The sequence below is a fragment of the Strix aluco genome, chromosome 4, assembly GCF_031877795.1.
Source record: "Strix aluco isolate bStrAlu1 chromosome 4, bStrAlu1.hap1, whole genome shotgun sequence".
NCBI classification, from domain to species: Eukaryota; Metazoa; Chordata; class Aves; order Strigiformes; family Strigidae; genus Strix; species Strix aluco.
In genome coordinates, this window is record NC_133934.1 from 48,967,852 (window position 1) to 48,985,314 (window position 17,463).

The 17,463-nt window shown below is 38.5% G+C and overlaps 1 protein-coding gene across 1 annotated transcript in view; it reads left to right on the top strand.

Annotated features, from left to right (window-relative positions):
• Nucleotides 1-17,463, top strand: part of DCHS2 (dachsous cadherin-related 2) — a 129,357-nt gene that overhangs the window by 92,134 nt on the left and 19,760 nt on the right. The window contains exons 9-14 of the mRNA XM_074821269.1: nucleotides 936-1,779; nucleotides 2,721-2,960; nucleotides 8,134-8,268; nucleotides 8,514-8,723; nucleotides 9,985-10,842; nucleotides 16,687-16,797. Of these exons, the coding sequence (XP_074677370.1) occupies nucleotides 936-1,779; nucleotides 2,721-2,960; nucleotides 8,134-8,268; nucleotides 8,514-8,723; nucleotides 9,985-10,842; nucleotides 16,687-16,797 (2,398 nt within the window). The remainder of the gene's footprint in view (nucleotides 1-935; nucleotides 1,780-2,720; nucleotides 2,961-8,133; nucleotides 8,269-8,513; nucleotides 8,724-9,984; nucleotides 10,843-16,686; nucleotides 16,798-17,463) is intronic.

Consider the following 17,463-nt stretch of genomic DNA (forward strand, 5'->3'; position numbering starts at 1 on the left):
ACATCATTATGAACACTGGAAAATATCCAAGTCAGCAGAATGAAAAGCAAATATCAGGATGGACTGAAAATGGGGGAGAGAGTAGATTTTTTAAAATTTTTTTTCCCCTCCACTATATTACTCTCTTTTCTAAATTCTGTCTCTATAACACAGTATAAGGATAGCTCATTCCTTTGTGCTGGTCTATACAGGGCTACTCTGCATGGGAGTGCGAAATACAGTGTGTGCTCTTTCCACAGCCAGCTGCCTGCTCTTCACCGAACTGCAGTGGGGCTGCTTTGTCCAGGTCGCCTGTGCCCTCCTTTATCAGAGGTTGAATGTCACTGAGGCTGCTGTTTTCGTGTCACCCAAAAGATGATTAATTTTGGATAGCTTGGAAAAAAAGCGCTTCAGTCATGACAAGGCAAATGCAGTTCCCACAGTTAAAGAGATTCTTTCATTTTAAAGCATTAACTTGGAACACTGCAGCAACCCATAATGAATGAAACCCTGTAATGACACAAAAAAAACCCTCAAAAAACCCCAGCTATCTGTTTGTCTTTGGCAAACTGCATAATGTACTATACTTTTGTTGTCACATCTGTCCCTGTGATGTTCTCCTATGTAGAAAGACAGTTGAAGTGCTTCAGAGTATGGGCAGAGATAGCAGTATTCAAGTTGTCTTTGGACCCCTGTGATTCAGAGGGTGAGAGAGGCTTGTCCTTTTTTTTTAACCTGGGAATGAAACAGAGTTATGTTGACTGGTATGACTGACCAAGGACTACTTGAACTCTTAGGGACCATGTTCAGTTTGTTTTCTGGCTTTGAGGCATACTTAGGATAAATATAGTCACAAATAATAAATGATTAAACTCTCAATTAAAGAAAACTATTTTCATTACACTATTCATAATAATAATAATGGGAAAATATTGCAGTCTTTGCTTTTGTTGCAGGTAATCCCAGTTCCCAATAGGAGATCTGTCTTCTCTCAAGATTTCAAGCACTTTGTCATACCTGAAAATTTTAAACCTGCACAAGTGTTGAATTCTCTGAAGTGGCCTGATAATCATCTAACAGCTAACAGGAAACTGCATTTCAGTATCGCTAAAGATGATGATGATGATGTTCATTTTGAAATAGATAGCTTGACAGGAGATCTTTTTCTTTCCAAGGAACTTGACTATGAAACAGCTTCACACTTCCTTTTGCAAGTTATTATAAGTGATTATAATAATAATCCTCCACAGAATAACACTGTCTTCCTAAGTATTGATGTAGAAGATCAGAATGATCATTCTCCATATTTTCAAGAAGACTTTGTAGTGATTGGCATAGAGGAAAATGTACCTGTTGGCACTCTGGTTTACACATTCAATGCAAAAGATGGAGATGGCAGTTTTCTGAACAGCAAAATACAGTATTCCCTAGAAATGAGTAACGTGGGTGAAAATCTATTTCTTATTCACCCTTTGTACGGCACCTTGACCACAGCTTTTCCACTGGACAGGGAGATTACTCACTCTGTAATCCTTACAGTGTCTGCAGCAGACCAGGCAATAAATCTGACTGATCGCAGGCTTGATTCCCTGGCTGTGAAAATTGTTATTTTAGATATCAATGACAACAGTCCCAGTTTTACGTCTTCATCTCATTCCTACGTCATGGAGGATGTGGAGGTGGGCTTCCTTGTGCACCACATAATTGCAAAGGATCCTGATGAGGGAAGAAATGGACAAGTTACATATCACATTCTTTCAGGCAATGAAAACAAAGCATTTGTATTGGATAAAATCACAGGTACCGTAACTTCTCTGGACTTTCTTGTACTGTGCTTCTCATGGTAGTATTTGGGAGTGCGTACAATGCAATGCTGAAATACCACGTTACTACGTTACTCTACGGAGGTGACTTACTATCTTCAGGGGTGATTACCTTGGGCAGAGCACCACACGAGCATGGCAGTACTACGTGCAGTAAGCAAGCTCAGCGAGACTCAGCTCAGAAATTTCTCCGTGATGTTATTACCGTGTTGTGTAGATGTACTGGAGTGCCTTCCAATAGCACATTAAGGAATGTGGGAAGAAAGTGTGTGCAGTAAAATAATTAATTCTCATTTTTGCATGATGCATACCTAAAGCATGTGCACACACATATGCTGCTATACGTACACACAAGGAAAGGCGAAGTCAAGATCAAGAAATGTGCATTACACTGTGGGTGGAACATATTCAGTGGAGGCTCAAAGTGCTGATGAATTTCATTCTTCAGCCCTCTGAAATTCTCTGGTTCCTGAATGAGTTCTGTAACTATTATACCACCTGCACACAAATGCAAATCTCACCCTAATAGTTGCAATATTTTCTGGTTCTTACTCTGATTTTTAATCCATTATGCGATACAGCTGACGCTTATTTGTAGAGCTCCTAATTGCATAACGTGCAAAAGATACTTAAGTTAAATAAAGTTAAAAAGTTAAGCCCAAAGTTAAATGAAAAGGAATCTCTGAACTTCACCTGAATATTCCAGGAATCAGTTTCCTTTGATGTTAAAATGAGTATTTCTGTGCCAATTAGCACTCTAAAAGGAATCACAGGTAATGGTTGACTCCAAAGTCTGGAAGCCTTGCAGCAGTGGCACAGCATGGACGGTGATGCTGCACTGAAGCTGTGAGTGCTGGAACAACTGGGATCCTAACCTGGACCAGAATACTCTTCTAACTCCTTCTTTCTTTATAATAGGGCTTTTAACTACAGCCCAGCCTCTGGACCGTGAGATTCAGGAGTGCTACAGTTTGACAGTCATGGCTCTTGATGATGGCAGCCCAGCTCTCTCCGCCACGCAGGTTCTAACCATCATTGTTCTTGATGTGAATGATGAGACCCCAATATTTTTGAAGCAGCTTTATGAGACTGCAGTTCATGAAAACCAAGATCCAGGGGAGTTTGTCACAAAGGTGGAAGCTGTGGACAGCGATGCAGGTAATTTCTGTCCTTTTGCTAATAATTTAATTGTAGACCATAGTAGACCAATCAAATCTTGCTGCCTGCTGTGCTTGCGTGTACAGCTGTTGTGCTTTTCCCACGGTAATGTATGAGTTTTGAATTTCAAAACAGGGCTTTTGGTTCAGACCTTCAACCTTTGTTCAGGGTTTGGAGGTATTCTGACTTGCATACTGGGGTAGCTTCAGCTCTGACTGGGATATTAAATGTAAAATGTGCGCTTGCACGATGCAGAGTAGCTCAGCGTACTGTAGCTTTCACGCGCAGATAGCCAGTGTGCTCTGGTTATAAATCGGCAAACAATGTTCAACTTAGTTAAAGTTGATATTTGAACGTTTTGTTGCTCTCAATCAGAGCGTTTTGAATAGTTTTTAAACAGTTCACTAAACAAGGGTCCTGGTTTTGTAAGAGAACGGGCAAATATGCATTAATCTTTTCTGACCAGAGAGGGGCACTGTCATCCAAGATTTTCCAGCTAATTTTGCTGTGAAGGGATCGTGGAAGCCGCTCTGGATTTCAAATAAGATTTTACGTATATAAAAATGTTAATGCATTGCCTTTCAAACATATGCAGAATGCATGAGTAAGAAGGGGTGGTTCATATGCTCTTTGAATCACAGGTAAGGAATAAACGTGAGTCTTTGCTAAGCAACAAAAAATTCCCTCCAGTTCTTCAACTACCAGCTCTTCTGAAATATCTAAAATGCATATGATGTTACAGGTAGCCTGTGTGCTGGAGTGGATCTTACTTAAAGATAAAGAAATACCACGCACAGTGCATACAGTTGGTGTCACATGAAGCAGTTACACAGAGACTGTGGTCTGCAGTAAAGATAAAATCTGGAAAGGGAATTAAATATTACACTATTGCTGCAGTTGGCCCAAAGGTGGTCTCAGCTCTGTGAATGACTTTCTTTTTACTGTGAGTTCTCTTTCTGCACATTTTTTAGAATTGTTTAAGGTTGTGCTATACAAAAAATAGATAAAATAGATCTCATTAGCAAAATAGCTTTCTGTATTCAGTAAGATTTGTCATTTTAATGTAGAGCACCTATTGATTACAAAAGGCTCAGTAGAGGAGCTATATAGAAGAGATACTTCCCTGCAAGTATATAAAGTATTTAGAAATTAGAAATGGGTGGGGAGCCCTGTTTATGAAAATCTTCATGACAGCTAAGCAGCGTTACAGTCTACCTCTGTAGGGCACTTTCTTTCGAGTATTTTCTTTCTTCTGAGGATCGCTATTGGAAAAAAAAAGAAGAAAAGGCAGTATTTGAAGTAAAAATTTGCAAGATAATAGAGAAAATAAGTGGGAATTTGCTTGAATTGCTCTCCCTCTTTCTCTGTCCCTTATATTTAGTTATTGCACATCTTGTGGGAAATACAGCTGAAGGGAAACTTTGGGAGCTGTTAGAGGGAGGGAGCAGGGGTGTGGGTGGGCAGGGTGGAGAGAAAGGGTATTCCAAATGTACTGGGTGGCACAGTGTGTGCCTGCCTGTGCAGACGCTTTGGGCTGGAGCACTGTTGTGGCTGATGGTTCCTTGCTGCTGCTTTTTTTTTTTTTTTTTTTTTAAACACATTTTCCAGTAACCAGTCCTTCTGTTGGGTCTTTTTCTCACATTTGTCTGATTTGGCCCCGTGTCATGTGCATGTAACAGTATTGTTCCAATACTGAAGTGATGCTCATAATGTAAGAAAATAGGATTTATATAGGAGTCATATAAGTATAATGCTACTTACTTAAGTTTTTGGAACATAATTTTTGAATAAGACGACTCCTGTTATGGTTTTCTTTATTTTTTTATATTACATTTTTTAATTTATTTTTATTTGTTCTTTAAATTGCAGTTCACATCCCAGTAACATTTGCATAGTCTCAGTAGAGGACTTTCCTCCCATCACAGATTTTTTTCTTTTTTTTTTTCCTTTCTTTTCACTTCATATGTTCCCTGACTGACCACAGGGAGGAATCATTTTTACTGATAATATCAGCCATCATCAACCTTTTGTTTTGTCTTTCTGCTTCATTCCCCATGAAGGGAAGAGGGAAAGCAAGCAGCCATCACCTTCTTTGTGTTTGAGCCAAGCTTTAAGCTTGCTTCCAGTTCAAGGTCTCTTATTTTTTAAATTTTTTTTTAATAAATTTTTGCTTGTAATGCTTATCTTTCACGTGGATATCCATGAAACATCTTGTTCAGCCAACTCGCTCCTGCGCATTACAAGCTGCACTTCCTGCAGCTCTATGTTGTCTCACTTCCTCTAAATCTTCTTACATTGTGGCAGCTCTCCACTCACCCCAAGGCCAACATCTAACAGTGCAACACAAGTAAATGCAAGTGTAAAGACACGTGTAATGCAGGTAAAGGCTGGAAAAAATAAGTGGGAAAGCAGATAGATACCCACAGTGTGTTTAAGATAGGTCAGGGGTTTGTCTTGAGATGTGTCTTTGCAGAAGCTCTGAGTGAAGTGAACTAGCATATATCAAGGTCTTCGTTTAAGCTGATGTGCACCTCTGGTTCAGTAGTTATGTCTGGAGACTTAGGAGAAAAATCTCAGAAGGTTAATAGGGATCAGTGACTTAGAGTTACAAGACAGGGCTTACTGCCATTCACTAGACACTTTGTCTTGCTCATATCCATGGATTATTGTGGTTTTAAGAACACTAGTATTATAAAAATGAGACTTGAGCCTAGATTTGGGGCAGGGGGGACATCTGTTCCCATTGCTTCTTCACCGGTGTTGGCACTAGACACATGTAGTGAACATACCTGGAACAGTCCCCGGGTGCTGCTTCCAAGAAGCTGTGGGAACACAGGGACTGCCCATGCTGTGGTGGGGGAGTGGGAAAAGAGGCTGAAGCTTTTCCCTGGCTGCAGCTCAGGCACCATGCATCCACCCTGCCATTTGGCCTGCAGGGAAAGGAATTCTTGCCACCAGCTGACAGCAAGGGAAGGGGATTTTTCCTTTTCCAGCTCATAATGCACAGGAAGAATAGTTTGTTTCTCATTTCAGTTTGTAATTTCAGCCCCCAAAATGTGACTAGCACTACTGAATAATTAATGCAACGGACAGGTTGGATCAAGTGCAAACATGTCAGCTGCTGTGCCATGGTATTTGAATATGTAGAATCATCATGCTCCTCTCTTGGGCAGGGTGTGCAGCTTTCTCCTACTGCTAGGTGTGCACTCCTAGCAGCTGGATATGAGAAAGGAGGCAGTAAGTGCTTGGTAAATAAAAGTAATTAAGGTGTAACATATCTGTGTCCTTTAAGGGTTAAACATTTTAATTTAAATGGTGTGTGAATAGTCGACTTGGATGGCACCACTCTCTGTGAATAATGTCTATTGTGAAATCTGCCAGTGAAGGCACTGGGTTGAAGCAGTTCAGTTGCAGGAGACCAAAGGCTAATAGTTAATATCAGCCCTGCAGTGTCATGTGTCTTTTTTTCCATCTGTAGCGTATTGGTGATTAAGGATAGCTAAATGCAGGCAGAGCCGTGAATGTCTTTTTTTAATGTAAAATTTGAACGGTTTCCTGGTATGGGTAGATCAGATGATATATGTTGGTAACCTTAAACTTTCAAGAAATTCTCCTTGATTGTCCTTACTGCTGTGATTTTTCTCCTTTCTCCTGGAAAGCTGGAAGGATTTCTGTAGCTCATTTTTCTTTCTGCTGTGTATTGTAGGAATATGTCCCTCCCTTGACTTAGTTTAGCTGCAAATGCATTTACATTAATAATTCTCTTAATCAAATTTCAGTAGCCTTGTCAACTATTTAGCAAAGCTATATAAAGGCAAACAAAGGAAGTCATGGATGTTAAAAACTGTAGGCTCTGTTTCTTCTCTCACACTGGTGTTTCTCCATCACTGCAGAGCAGATTGTCCTATTTTTGACTGCAGTAGATGAGAACAGGCAGGCAGTGTTTGACTCTGAATAGCAGTTTTCGTATGACTAGGAGTGCTGTAGTTTTCCAGGTGCATCAACTGTCCCTACCCTACTGAAAGATTGCTTGTTTGTTGGAAAAATACAGAATGATTGAATGAAACTTAGAAAAATTTGGGAAAAAAAAAGAGCACAATAATACAAGCTGTTCAAGTATAATGTAGGATTAAACTCATTAAAGTTAATAAGTGTGATGGAGATGACATTATGCTTTCCTCAGGAGAGTGTTGAAGCTAGAAGAAATATGAAAGAAATTATTTTATAACCATAACAGGTAAAAATGTGGAGTCACATTTCTTGTTCAACTCAGGTGGGCAACTTTGAAAGAAAGGCTTTAGCCTTTTAGTATGGTTTTAGCCTATTTCCTAAAAAAAGACAGGAAGGCTAATATCTTTGTACTATATAGAAATGGTAGGTCTGATTAGGAACTGAATGGAATTGGCATTCAGAAAAACTTGAAGGGAAGGAAACTCTTTAACCTTCCCTTCTGGAAATCCTGCATGCTTTTATAAAATCAAGCAATATAATTTCAAAGACTGGCTATAAATGGAAGCAGTCTAAAAGGCCTGAGATGTGCTGGGTCCACCAAATTGGCTTTTCTGTTGAAGACAACTAGGAGATGGCTACCCTGTGGGTCCTGATGTGACTTAGGCACCTGGCTGCTCAGTATTACAAATATTTAAAACTGGTGGGCATGCCAAGAAGTGGATTTTTTCTCTGAATGTTTATACTATTCAGTGTTGCACTATATAGAGATACTTGCATTGGCTCCAAGTGAAGTTAAGTGGAGCACCAGAGCTGCCAGAGCAGCCCAGTACTCTGCCTGACATCCTGTTGAGAAATAAACTACCTACCTCAGGGAAAGCAGAAGACAAACACATGGATTCCATGGTCTGTTACTGTTCTCTTGCACCATGTTGATATGTCAGCTTGTTTGGAGGCACACCCTGAGTGCCTAGAAGTGGTGCCGGGGTCACTTTAAGTGGCTGGAAAACAGGCACAAAGCAGCATCTGGACAGGGATTTTGAAGATCCAAATTTTAAATTTGGGTCTTTTGTGCTAATGAAGAAGCAGTTACTCACTGCATTAAAAATAATAACTTCATCTATAACCCATTTCCTGGGGAGGGGGAGAAGAAAGAGACAAATCTGTAGACCTGAACGTGAGGAGAATGGCTGTGTTCTACTAAGACTTCCATTCTGCTTTTAAGGACTGAATTCCTTGCTTCGGTATGAAATCTTACCAGGACCTGGTTATGAGAAATTCAAGATAAATTCAGACAGTGGAGAACTGGCAACAACTGCATCACTGGACAGGGAAACCCAGGAGGTTTTCAGTATTAAAGGTAACAGTGTGAAATATCTATGAGTGTCTGTAAAACTGGAAGTGAGAATGGGTGTGGTGTTACTACCATCGTTACCTCTTTTTATGCCCTCTGAATTAGATGGAAGTGGTAAGATTCTCAGGTACAGAAGAGCATGTGCTTTTTTCATAGCACAGATAACTCTCCTATTGCGCTATTATTAAGGAGCATCTATTGTTGCACCCACAACCATTGTATAAAATTTGCTTTCTTTTTATTAATCTTAGTGATGGTTCGAGATAGCGGAACCCCGTCACTGTCGAGCACAGTGACAGTTGTCTGCACAGTGCTGGATGAAAACGATCACTCTCCCATGTTTCTTTTTCCCACCTCTGAGATCCATATTCCAGAGAACCAACAGCCTTCTGTTGTTTACATTACCCGGGCTGTAGATATGGATGCTGGTGATAATGGAGCTCTAAGATACAAAATAATTGGTAAGTTACACTCTGTCATTTTTGTTAGTATAAATCAGAAAGTATATAAACAGCAGTATCTAAGTTTTAGACTAGTCTTGATTTTGCCAGGTCTCCCTAACTCCCATCTTGTCCACATGCTTCTTTCATGTGGAAAAAAAAAATCTTTCACCCCTTTGTCAGCATTAATAAGCACTTTCCGGGCATACTTTCAGTCTGCTTTCTGGATTTGAAATGGTACAGAAAAGAAAAACAAAAAACTACCAAATGCTGGAAGGAGGCATTAATCATGAAGGCATGATAATCATGAAGGCATGATTTTGTTATAGTTGTGGAAGTTCTGAATGTAAATATACCCTTGCAAATAAGTACAAGAATTAATCTAATTTTATTTATTTACTTCTATTTATTTAATTTTATTTCATGAGAGCTTCTTTCACCCAGCAATTAGTAATGTCATACTTGGTTTTCATATTGCCAAACTCTCCTTGTGTCCACTATGCCAATGTAAGCGCCACAGCTGTTCAAAGCCTCCTGTAATGTCTTTGCACAAATACAAGTTTCCTGTGCTTACTTTGGTTTGTGGCTCTCAGCAATAGCTTAAATGTAGGCAGATAGCTACTGTGGTAACAGCCAACACATTTTTCTTTGAAGAAACAGTTATGAATTCCTTTATGTTTTCTTGGTTTTAATTTCACAATCTTTTATGATCTTTAATTTAATTACCTTTGGTCTTTCTACACGTTATAAAGTATGTATGCCATTCACTCTTAGTAAAAACGCTGACTTTTCTGTCGACTGCTTCATATTTAACTTCCCCACCCCACACCCCCCAAATCAAGACCTAGTGCAACTATTCACTTCCAAGAGACAGGTTTGTAGAAGAGAACAAGGAGCAAGTAATTACAATTGTCAGCAATGCTTTATAGGTTTCTGGAATTTGTAACTAAGGTTGGGAAGAGGTCATTTTATGCAGCAGGATAGATGCAGGAGATTTTATAAGGTGTGCTGCTTTAGGAAAGAAGACATGCATCTGGCAAAATAGCCACTCTGTAAATTGATATGACATTCTGTATTTACTGTCATTGCCACTCACTGATTTAAATGAAATGCAGGTTTTAATTTGTATAAGAGGAATAAAATACGTGAAAGGCACATGAGTGCACCAGCTGTATGAGCAATTGGATCATGTTATTGCAATTAACATAGCGGTATTCACAGAGGATTCTTTTTTCAAAAGCAATTGTTTGTGACCATTTTATTTTTTTTATGTGCTTGAAAGGTGGAAATGTTGGAGAATACTTCACACTAAATAACACTTCAGGAAAACTGCTGGTCACACGTAGCTTAGACAGAGAAGACGTCAGCAATTTCACTCTTGTAATTGAGTGCCGTGACCTAGGCAGTCCCTCGAGAAGCTCCACTGCACAGCTCACTCTAATGGTCTTGGATGAAAATGACCACAACCCGTTGTTTGCAAAGATCCAGTATCAAATCTCCGTGAGAGAAGACCTAGAGGAAGGCTCAGCCATCCTGGACCTCTTTGCTTCTGATGAAGATGATGGCCTGAATGGCGAAATTACGTACTCCCTCATTGACGACACCTTTGGAGCATTTGCTATCGACAGTGCAACGGGATCTATAGTTACTACAAAGGCACTGGACCGGGAGACCAAATCCCAGTATACATTTAGGGCAGTGGCAAGTGACTGTAGCACTCATTTTCCAAGAAGCGCCACTGTCAGTGTTGTGGTGCACATTGATGATGTCAATGACAATGATCCTGTTTTTTTGCAGAATCCTATAAGGGCTTTTGTGCCTGCTGAAACCCCTGTGAATGAGACAGTACTCACTGTGAGAGTGGAAGATGTGGATTTGGGATCAAATGGAGCTGTTGTTTTTAGCTTGATGACAGTAGAAACTGTATTTCGGATTGATGCGAAGACAGGTGACATCATTCTTCAGGAGCCCTTGACTTCCAAGGACTTCAGTACCCAGCTGCTAGTGATGGTTGCAGATCAAGGTATCTCACCTCGAACAGCCACAGCTATGGTCATTATCTTTACAGAAGAACAAGAGGAGGAGATTTCATTCACCCATAGCCTGTATGAAGCAAGCGTGCCTGAGAACAGTGCAGCAGGTAGGCATCAAATTCCAATTTGTGTTCTTGCAGTTGCCAATCTCCTCTCCTTTTGGAATGGTAATTGAAATTAATAATATAGGGAAACCTTTTTCCAGTGCAGCAGCAGGGAAAAGTTAATTTGTACTTAGTAAATACCCGTCTGCCCTTTTCCAGTACACCACATGAAGAAAAAGCATGGTCTGTTAGTTGGAGGCATTGTCTGGCTCTTGAGTTTGCTGCCTATGTACAACAGTGATGCTCATATTAAACTGAAATCTCCCTGTCAAATGTGGTGTGTTTCCAGACCTCAGCCTGGGAAGTCCTCAGCATCAGTGGGTTCACTCTTTTAACAAAGTGACTTTAATGATGGGTGGACAGTGTTTACTCATCATTTCACTTGTCAATGCACACAAGCTCAGATGAGGTGAGTAGTGTGTACCAGCTGCAGCATGACATGTCTTGTTTTTGCAAAACCCTTCATGAACTGTAGTAGCTTTCAAGAGATACTCTAAAGCCTTACTGAAGTTTTGGACTTTCCAGAAGAAGGAGAATGGGATGTAGAGTGGGATGAAGGGGAGAGAAGTTCAGAGACAGCGGTAGATTGTCACTCTGGCAGGCTTCTACAGTGTATCTCTAGGTACAGCCTGCACTATTGAATGCTACCTATACACAAACCAGCTTCAATCACAACATGCTTACAGATTTATTTATTTTTGTTCCATATAATGATGAGAATTACTGCTCCACTTTCTGTCATTCAGAGAATATTAGTAGTTATGCCTCCTGCCAATTAGATACAGTAAAGTACCTTTTCCTGCTTCAGGGGCTGGATTCATCCTAATGAGGGGCAGAAAGGAGTGCCTTTCACATTTTTCTGCCCACAAATCCCACTGTACAATTGACCAGATGTATTTAGAGATTTGACCTGCACTATAGTCTTGATTCAAACACTGCCTCATGACATTCACCTTGAACAAGTCATTTATCCTCTTTATAGTTCAAATTTCCCTCAGTAAAATGAAAGCAATATTCCTTTATATCCTAAGGGTATTGTAAGACTAGTGAATTCGTAGATTTTGAGTAACAGCCTATATATTTGATTAGGAATCGGTAAAAAAGAAATGTGTTAATAATTTTGGAAAACCAATCAATATTCTTGGATAATTGCAAACAGAATAGAGAATGAAGGGTGAAGATGGCTGTTGCAGTAATTACTGCTGAGGCTACTCAGCCATTCCTTTCTCTGTGCCTGTTTGGGACTACAAGCCAAATTTTCAGCAGATAAGGATAATGTTGTGAGTATTACTGACGTTTTAATTAACAGATTGAAAATAGGCAATGAGGTGAAAAATTTTTTTATAATTGACTCTTGTTTTTTTAACCATAGGTGAAATATTTTGTTTTCGGGCTATTTTTAATAAGTTGTGATTAGTGATCAAACCACCAAGCTAGAGCATCCCTGTAGCTCTCTCACTATCTGTCAAAAAACATGTGGGATTTTGGAAAAAGTGGAAGGTTTTCAACAGGAAAGAGTGGAGCGTGCAGTAGCCTGCTAGTTAAAACACTCCTGAAATATGGAAGGTGTAGATTGAGGTCTCTTCAGGCAGAGGAGCATTTCTTTCCCTCCCACTTCTTACTGAGCACTCTGAGTACAGAACCTGTGGGATAAGAAGTACTTTAGCATTCTTTTAATTATTTTTTTTTAAACCAGTGCTTCATTTATTGCTTCTATTACAAATGCAAAAAAAAAAAAAAAAAGGAAAAGAAAATCCCTAGACACATTTTGTCCTGATGTTTAAAAAATGCTCTTTATTCCATGAATTTGACCAGGATTTACAAGTAGTTTTGGACACCATAAAATTAAATTTTTCTGTGAATATGTTTTACTAGAGTCGGGACTGTACAGTAATTAATTGTGTGTCACTTTGCAAAGCAGAGTCTGCTCTGGGGGAATTGCTATTTCCAGAAGATACAGTTTGGATGTCCCAGCAATCTTTGTTAATCTCTTGTCTTCTGTTTTTTCATTGATCTACCCATTGAGAGTCAATTGTGGTGTTCTATGGGGGCCCTCTATTCTGGGGTGTCCGGAAAGTGGAAAGCAGAGAGACCAGGGTGTTTCCAGAGGTGGGCTCTGGGCTCTCAGTTTTGTCTCTCCTTTGCTGCAGCGCACTTGTATTTTCAGCAGGTGTGGTGATAACCTGTTTGTCAGGCTTCCCAGGGGAGTAGGGTTTCAGTCTTTTCAAGAGAGGTGGGATTAACCTTCATTAATTCTGCATTAAAATTTCTTTCTAATTAAGAAAAAATAGTAAGAGGGAAGATCGGGTTTTTTTAGGTTTAAAGAAAGAAAATCAAAATCAGGGCTTTATGGCAATAGATAAACTGATCTGATCCTAAATTTTCCTAAGTGTAGATACGTTGCTGGGTCAGGCTAGATAATCCAACCTGAAATGATGGAAATGCCCCAAGGAACTGTGGTATCAGAATGCCATAGTCACATGTTCTGCCATTCCAATCTATAGAAAATATAAATAAGGTTCAATTTAAGTTGGTTTGATTAAAGGAAATTTAACAAAGCTTCAGGGTAAACAGGAGGGTTTAATACCAAAATGTTAGTTTGTATATTTAATAAAAGTCTATTTGCTAAGAAGATCAAATTCTTTTAAGAGTATGAGAGATTTTACCAAATACTAATACTGTTTTAGCTCTGTTTGTAGTATTTTCTTATTTATATAAGCATAAGTAACTATCAAATATTTCACATTTCAGTGGGAAAAAACCATGATTATAAATAAAAATCTCATAGAAGTTAGCTTACAGGATGTATGTGATTCTGGGACCCCTACAAATATGAATGGTACCAGTGTATTCAGTCCAGGGGAGATATACATTATGTACTGATTATTTGTAGAACTGGTATTAATAAATGTGGCTTTTCCTCCTAATTTTATTTCTGCCTTAACTAATAGAGTGGGAAAACTCGTAAGTTTATTTTTAAAAGAATCAAAAATCTGAACAGTATAAATGATGAAAGCCAAAGCCAAGGGTCCTTAGTTTTAATTTAGTTTAAACTCGTCAATTGGGTGAGTGCCTCAGGAACTGGTCCTTGTAGTCAGATTTTCTTTAAGTGTTTGACCTCAAAGTTTGATGACCTTCAGAAAACCCCATTCTTCTACTTTTTGGTCAATATTGAATATTTGATGTCTTTAAATATTATAAACTGCATTACAACAGGCACTTAGACACTAGTCAATAAATAATCAAGTCACCGTGGTCTCCAGAGGATAAGAAACCTTTATTATTCACCAGGCTTTCACTTGTATGGTTGTTTGCATAGCGCTTCCTTGAAGACAGATTCAACAGTAAAAATTGTTGACTCCTCTATTTTTTTCTAATAGATATAAAATATGTAGCCTCTTATTCTGTAAGTCATTTCTTTTTGTGCTTCGTTAGCTTTTTCTTTCATGAGCAATTAAGAGGTCTCAAGAAATAACGGCAAGGATGAACCAGGTTTAGATGACAAAGGAAGGGAAAAGAGACTACTATAATGAGCACTGAAGAGAGAAAAAAACTAATGGTACAGTGATACAGTAGCTCAGTTCTGATGCCTATGTTGTGTCCTAACACAGAGTACAGTGAATGTTTTTGAGTCTGTTTGGCCAGGTAGGCAAATCCTGTCCATGCTGCTATGCTTCAGTTTCAAGTCAGCAGGCATAATGTAAATGTTGGTGTGTAGGCTACTTAAAGCAATTTGAGATACTTTCAAATGCAATCAGGTTGTCTGACTGAACTGAAAAAAACCCTAAATACAAACATTTTGCATAGTGTTTCAAACCAATCTGACTGCTTTCTGCTGTGACCCTGATCTCCCTCCTTCCTTGCACTAGCTTCAGTGCTGATCGCATCCTTGTCGTACCATTTCAGTGTACTTTGGAGCCAGAAAGCTACTTTTCTCTTAATTTTCTCCAGGTTAAGTGTTACATGTTGTGACCTCTGCTTGAAGCAGTATTTCAATCACATATACTTGAAACTGCGAGCTCCAGCAAATGGGTACTGTCTTTTGCTGTTTACCGATGTAGACCCTGTTGTGACACAACAGACCTCAGAGTTTGGTCATATAGTTTTGACAATGAACTGTAAAAATTCACTGTTTGAAGAAGTCATTTTCTGTGAAAGGTATCAGAAATAGAAGAAATTTATTTTCTGCCAAAAAGAAGTTCTAAACAATTTTAACTGCGTGAAAAATACGAAATTTAAAGGATTAGGATTTGAGGACCCAGAGCAACAATTTATTAACCTAACTCCTGCAAAACAGGGATTCAAAGCAGAATTGCTGCTGCTTCCTTTATTTCTGGTAGTTTTTCTTAAATACACAAACAAACAAAAAGACTGCTGACAGCATTAGAAGATAAATAAGTGACATTCTTCAGATCTTGATTTTTTTTTTTTTTTTTAATCTTTAATTCTGCTCTGAAGATGCTATGAATGGTTGCCCTTGCAGGCTTTTGTAGTAAATCAAAGTTGGTCAGCAATGAAAATTCAACCTACAACCCCCTATTTTAGTTCCTAAAATAAACAGTGCAGCATTCATATCAATCTTTACCTATTGGACAGTTGGATCTTACTTCCAGAACTTTTCTAGTAAATAACTTATATATTGACTAGTACAGAAAATTACATCTGTCAAAATTGGCATATTTTTGGTTTTGACAGTCAGATTTTAGGTGCAAATGAGAAACCACTTAAACCAAAATTTCCTGGTTTTAAAAATTAATAAGTAATGATGCTAAAATAAAAACATAGCAGATAGTTCTAAGAGCAACATTTCCTCTCATTTTTACACTAAAGTCCTTTCATCTGACATCCAGGACACTGAGTGTGAACAGCATGCCCTTTGTAACATAATAAAATAGCTGGTTGTCTGTAATGCTGTTTGGAAGAGTTCAGGTTGCACAGTATCCTCACTCCATCACAGTTGTATGGGATCACTTACCATTAAATTAAATAATTAAAATCATTAAAATCAATTGCCATATATGCTAAACAAGTTCATAACTTGTTTGAAAGAATAATTCTTTGGAAATCTTGATAGTGCTTTTTAAACCTGCTACATTTTTGTTAAATGTGATGATTCTGAGCAAGATAATGTATTCAGTTACACATTTTTTCTCTAATCCCATTTCAAACAGGATTTTTATTTTATATCTCTTGTATACTATATTAAATTATTGCTCTTTTCATGGAATTCGGATTCTGCTTGAATTGACACATAGCTATACATGTAGTTTCATCTTCTCATTCTCTGTCAAAAGATGGCTAATTAAAATTTTAAAGAGTATTTCATTTAATATACTGTTAAATCCAAATTGAATTCCAATAAATGAAGGAAAAATAAACTCTTTATGGTGATTCAGAGGTAACATGCGTTCCTATGATGCACACAAAAAAGGGCTATTTTCCTTAAAAGAATTCATGAAAAGGTGAGATTTAAATGACCAAAGACAATATAACCTGAAAAAAAGGAATACATATGACTTCAGGTAAGAGGTAATTCCAGTGGTACATGGGAGTTTGCAATTAGGAAAAGTTAAAACTCATCATTTTATTTAGGCAGGTGATGGTCTTGTGATCAGATGAATAATTTACTGGGCACGGGAGGGATAGACAGTGCCTTGCCTATGAAGTTGTAATGTAGTGAAAATCAAGGAGCATTTGTTTTTATTGTCTGCTATTTTATTTCATGAATGAGCACCTGGTCTAGTATGTAGGTGCTTGGCTGTGCATCTTCTATTAATTACAGTAATATAAAATTAGAATAAAACCTTCTAAAGTGGACATGATGAAAATGTCTTATCGCTTCTATAGGTACATCTCTTCTAACTGTAGAAGCTTATGAACAGAAATTTACAGGAGAAAATATAACGTACAGCATCTTCACTGACAAGGAAAGCTTATTCTCCATACACCCCATTACAGGTACCTTTTTATAATTTTTTTTTTCCTTCGGGTGTCTGTGTGTAGCTTAAAGAGTGTGGTCTCTAAAATGTAGCAAGTTCCTACCACAAGATCAAGGGGTAGATATCTTACTCTCCTGTTCCAATGAATAAATCATTAGGAAAACCAGGGATGTGGAGAGACCTGCACTATTGTAAACTTGATGTGGAAAGAAGTTGAACACCAGTATACCTGTTTAAAACACTCAGTTCCAATTAACTATTGATCACCAGGTGTTGGGAGCTGATAAACTACTGCTTTGTATTCTGAGCTGAGACTTCATCTTGTTTCTTACCATAAAGTTGCCCCAAAATTCAATAAACGTAATCCTTCAAAACACTCCTAATGTTGGAAACATTAGACCCTGGTTGAGTTTAATACTCTTTGCTTCAAGCAAACCTTGACAAGTCTGAAAGTCAAGTTTGTTTATTTTTTTTGGCAATTGTATTTGTGTTCTGCAGCAGGTCTGCTTTCACCTGCTCTTCAGTCAGGAACTTCAGATGGCAGAAGAGCAGCGCGTTCCCTCTGTGCATTGCAGCTCCTAAACATCTGCAGCAAAGGAGTTTGCCTCTGAATAGCTGTAGTCTTTCTGGGATGGCACAGACACTGTAAGCAGTTTTCCTCAGAAACAGTGTAAATATTTTGTCC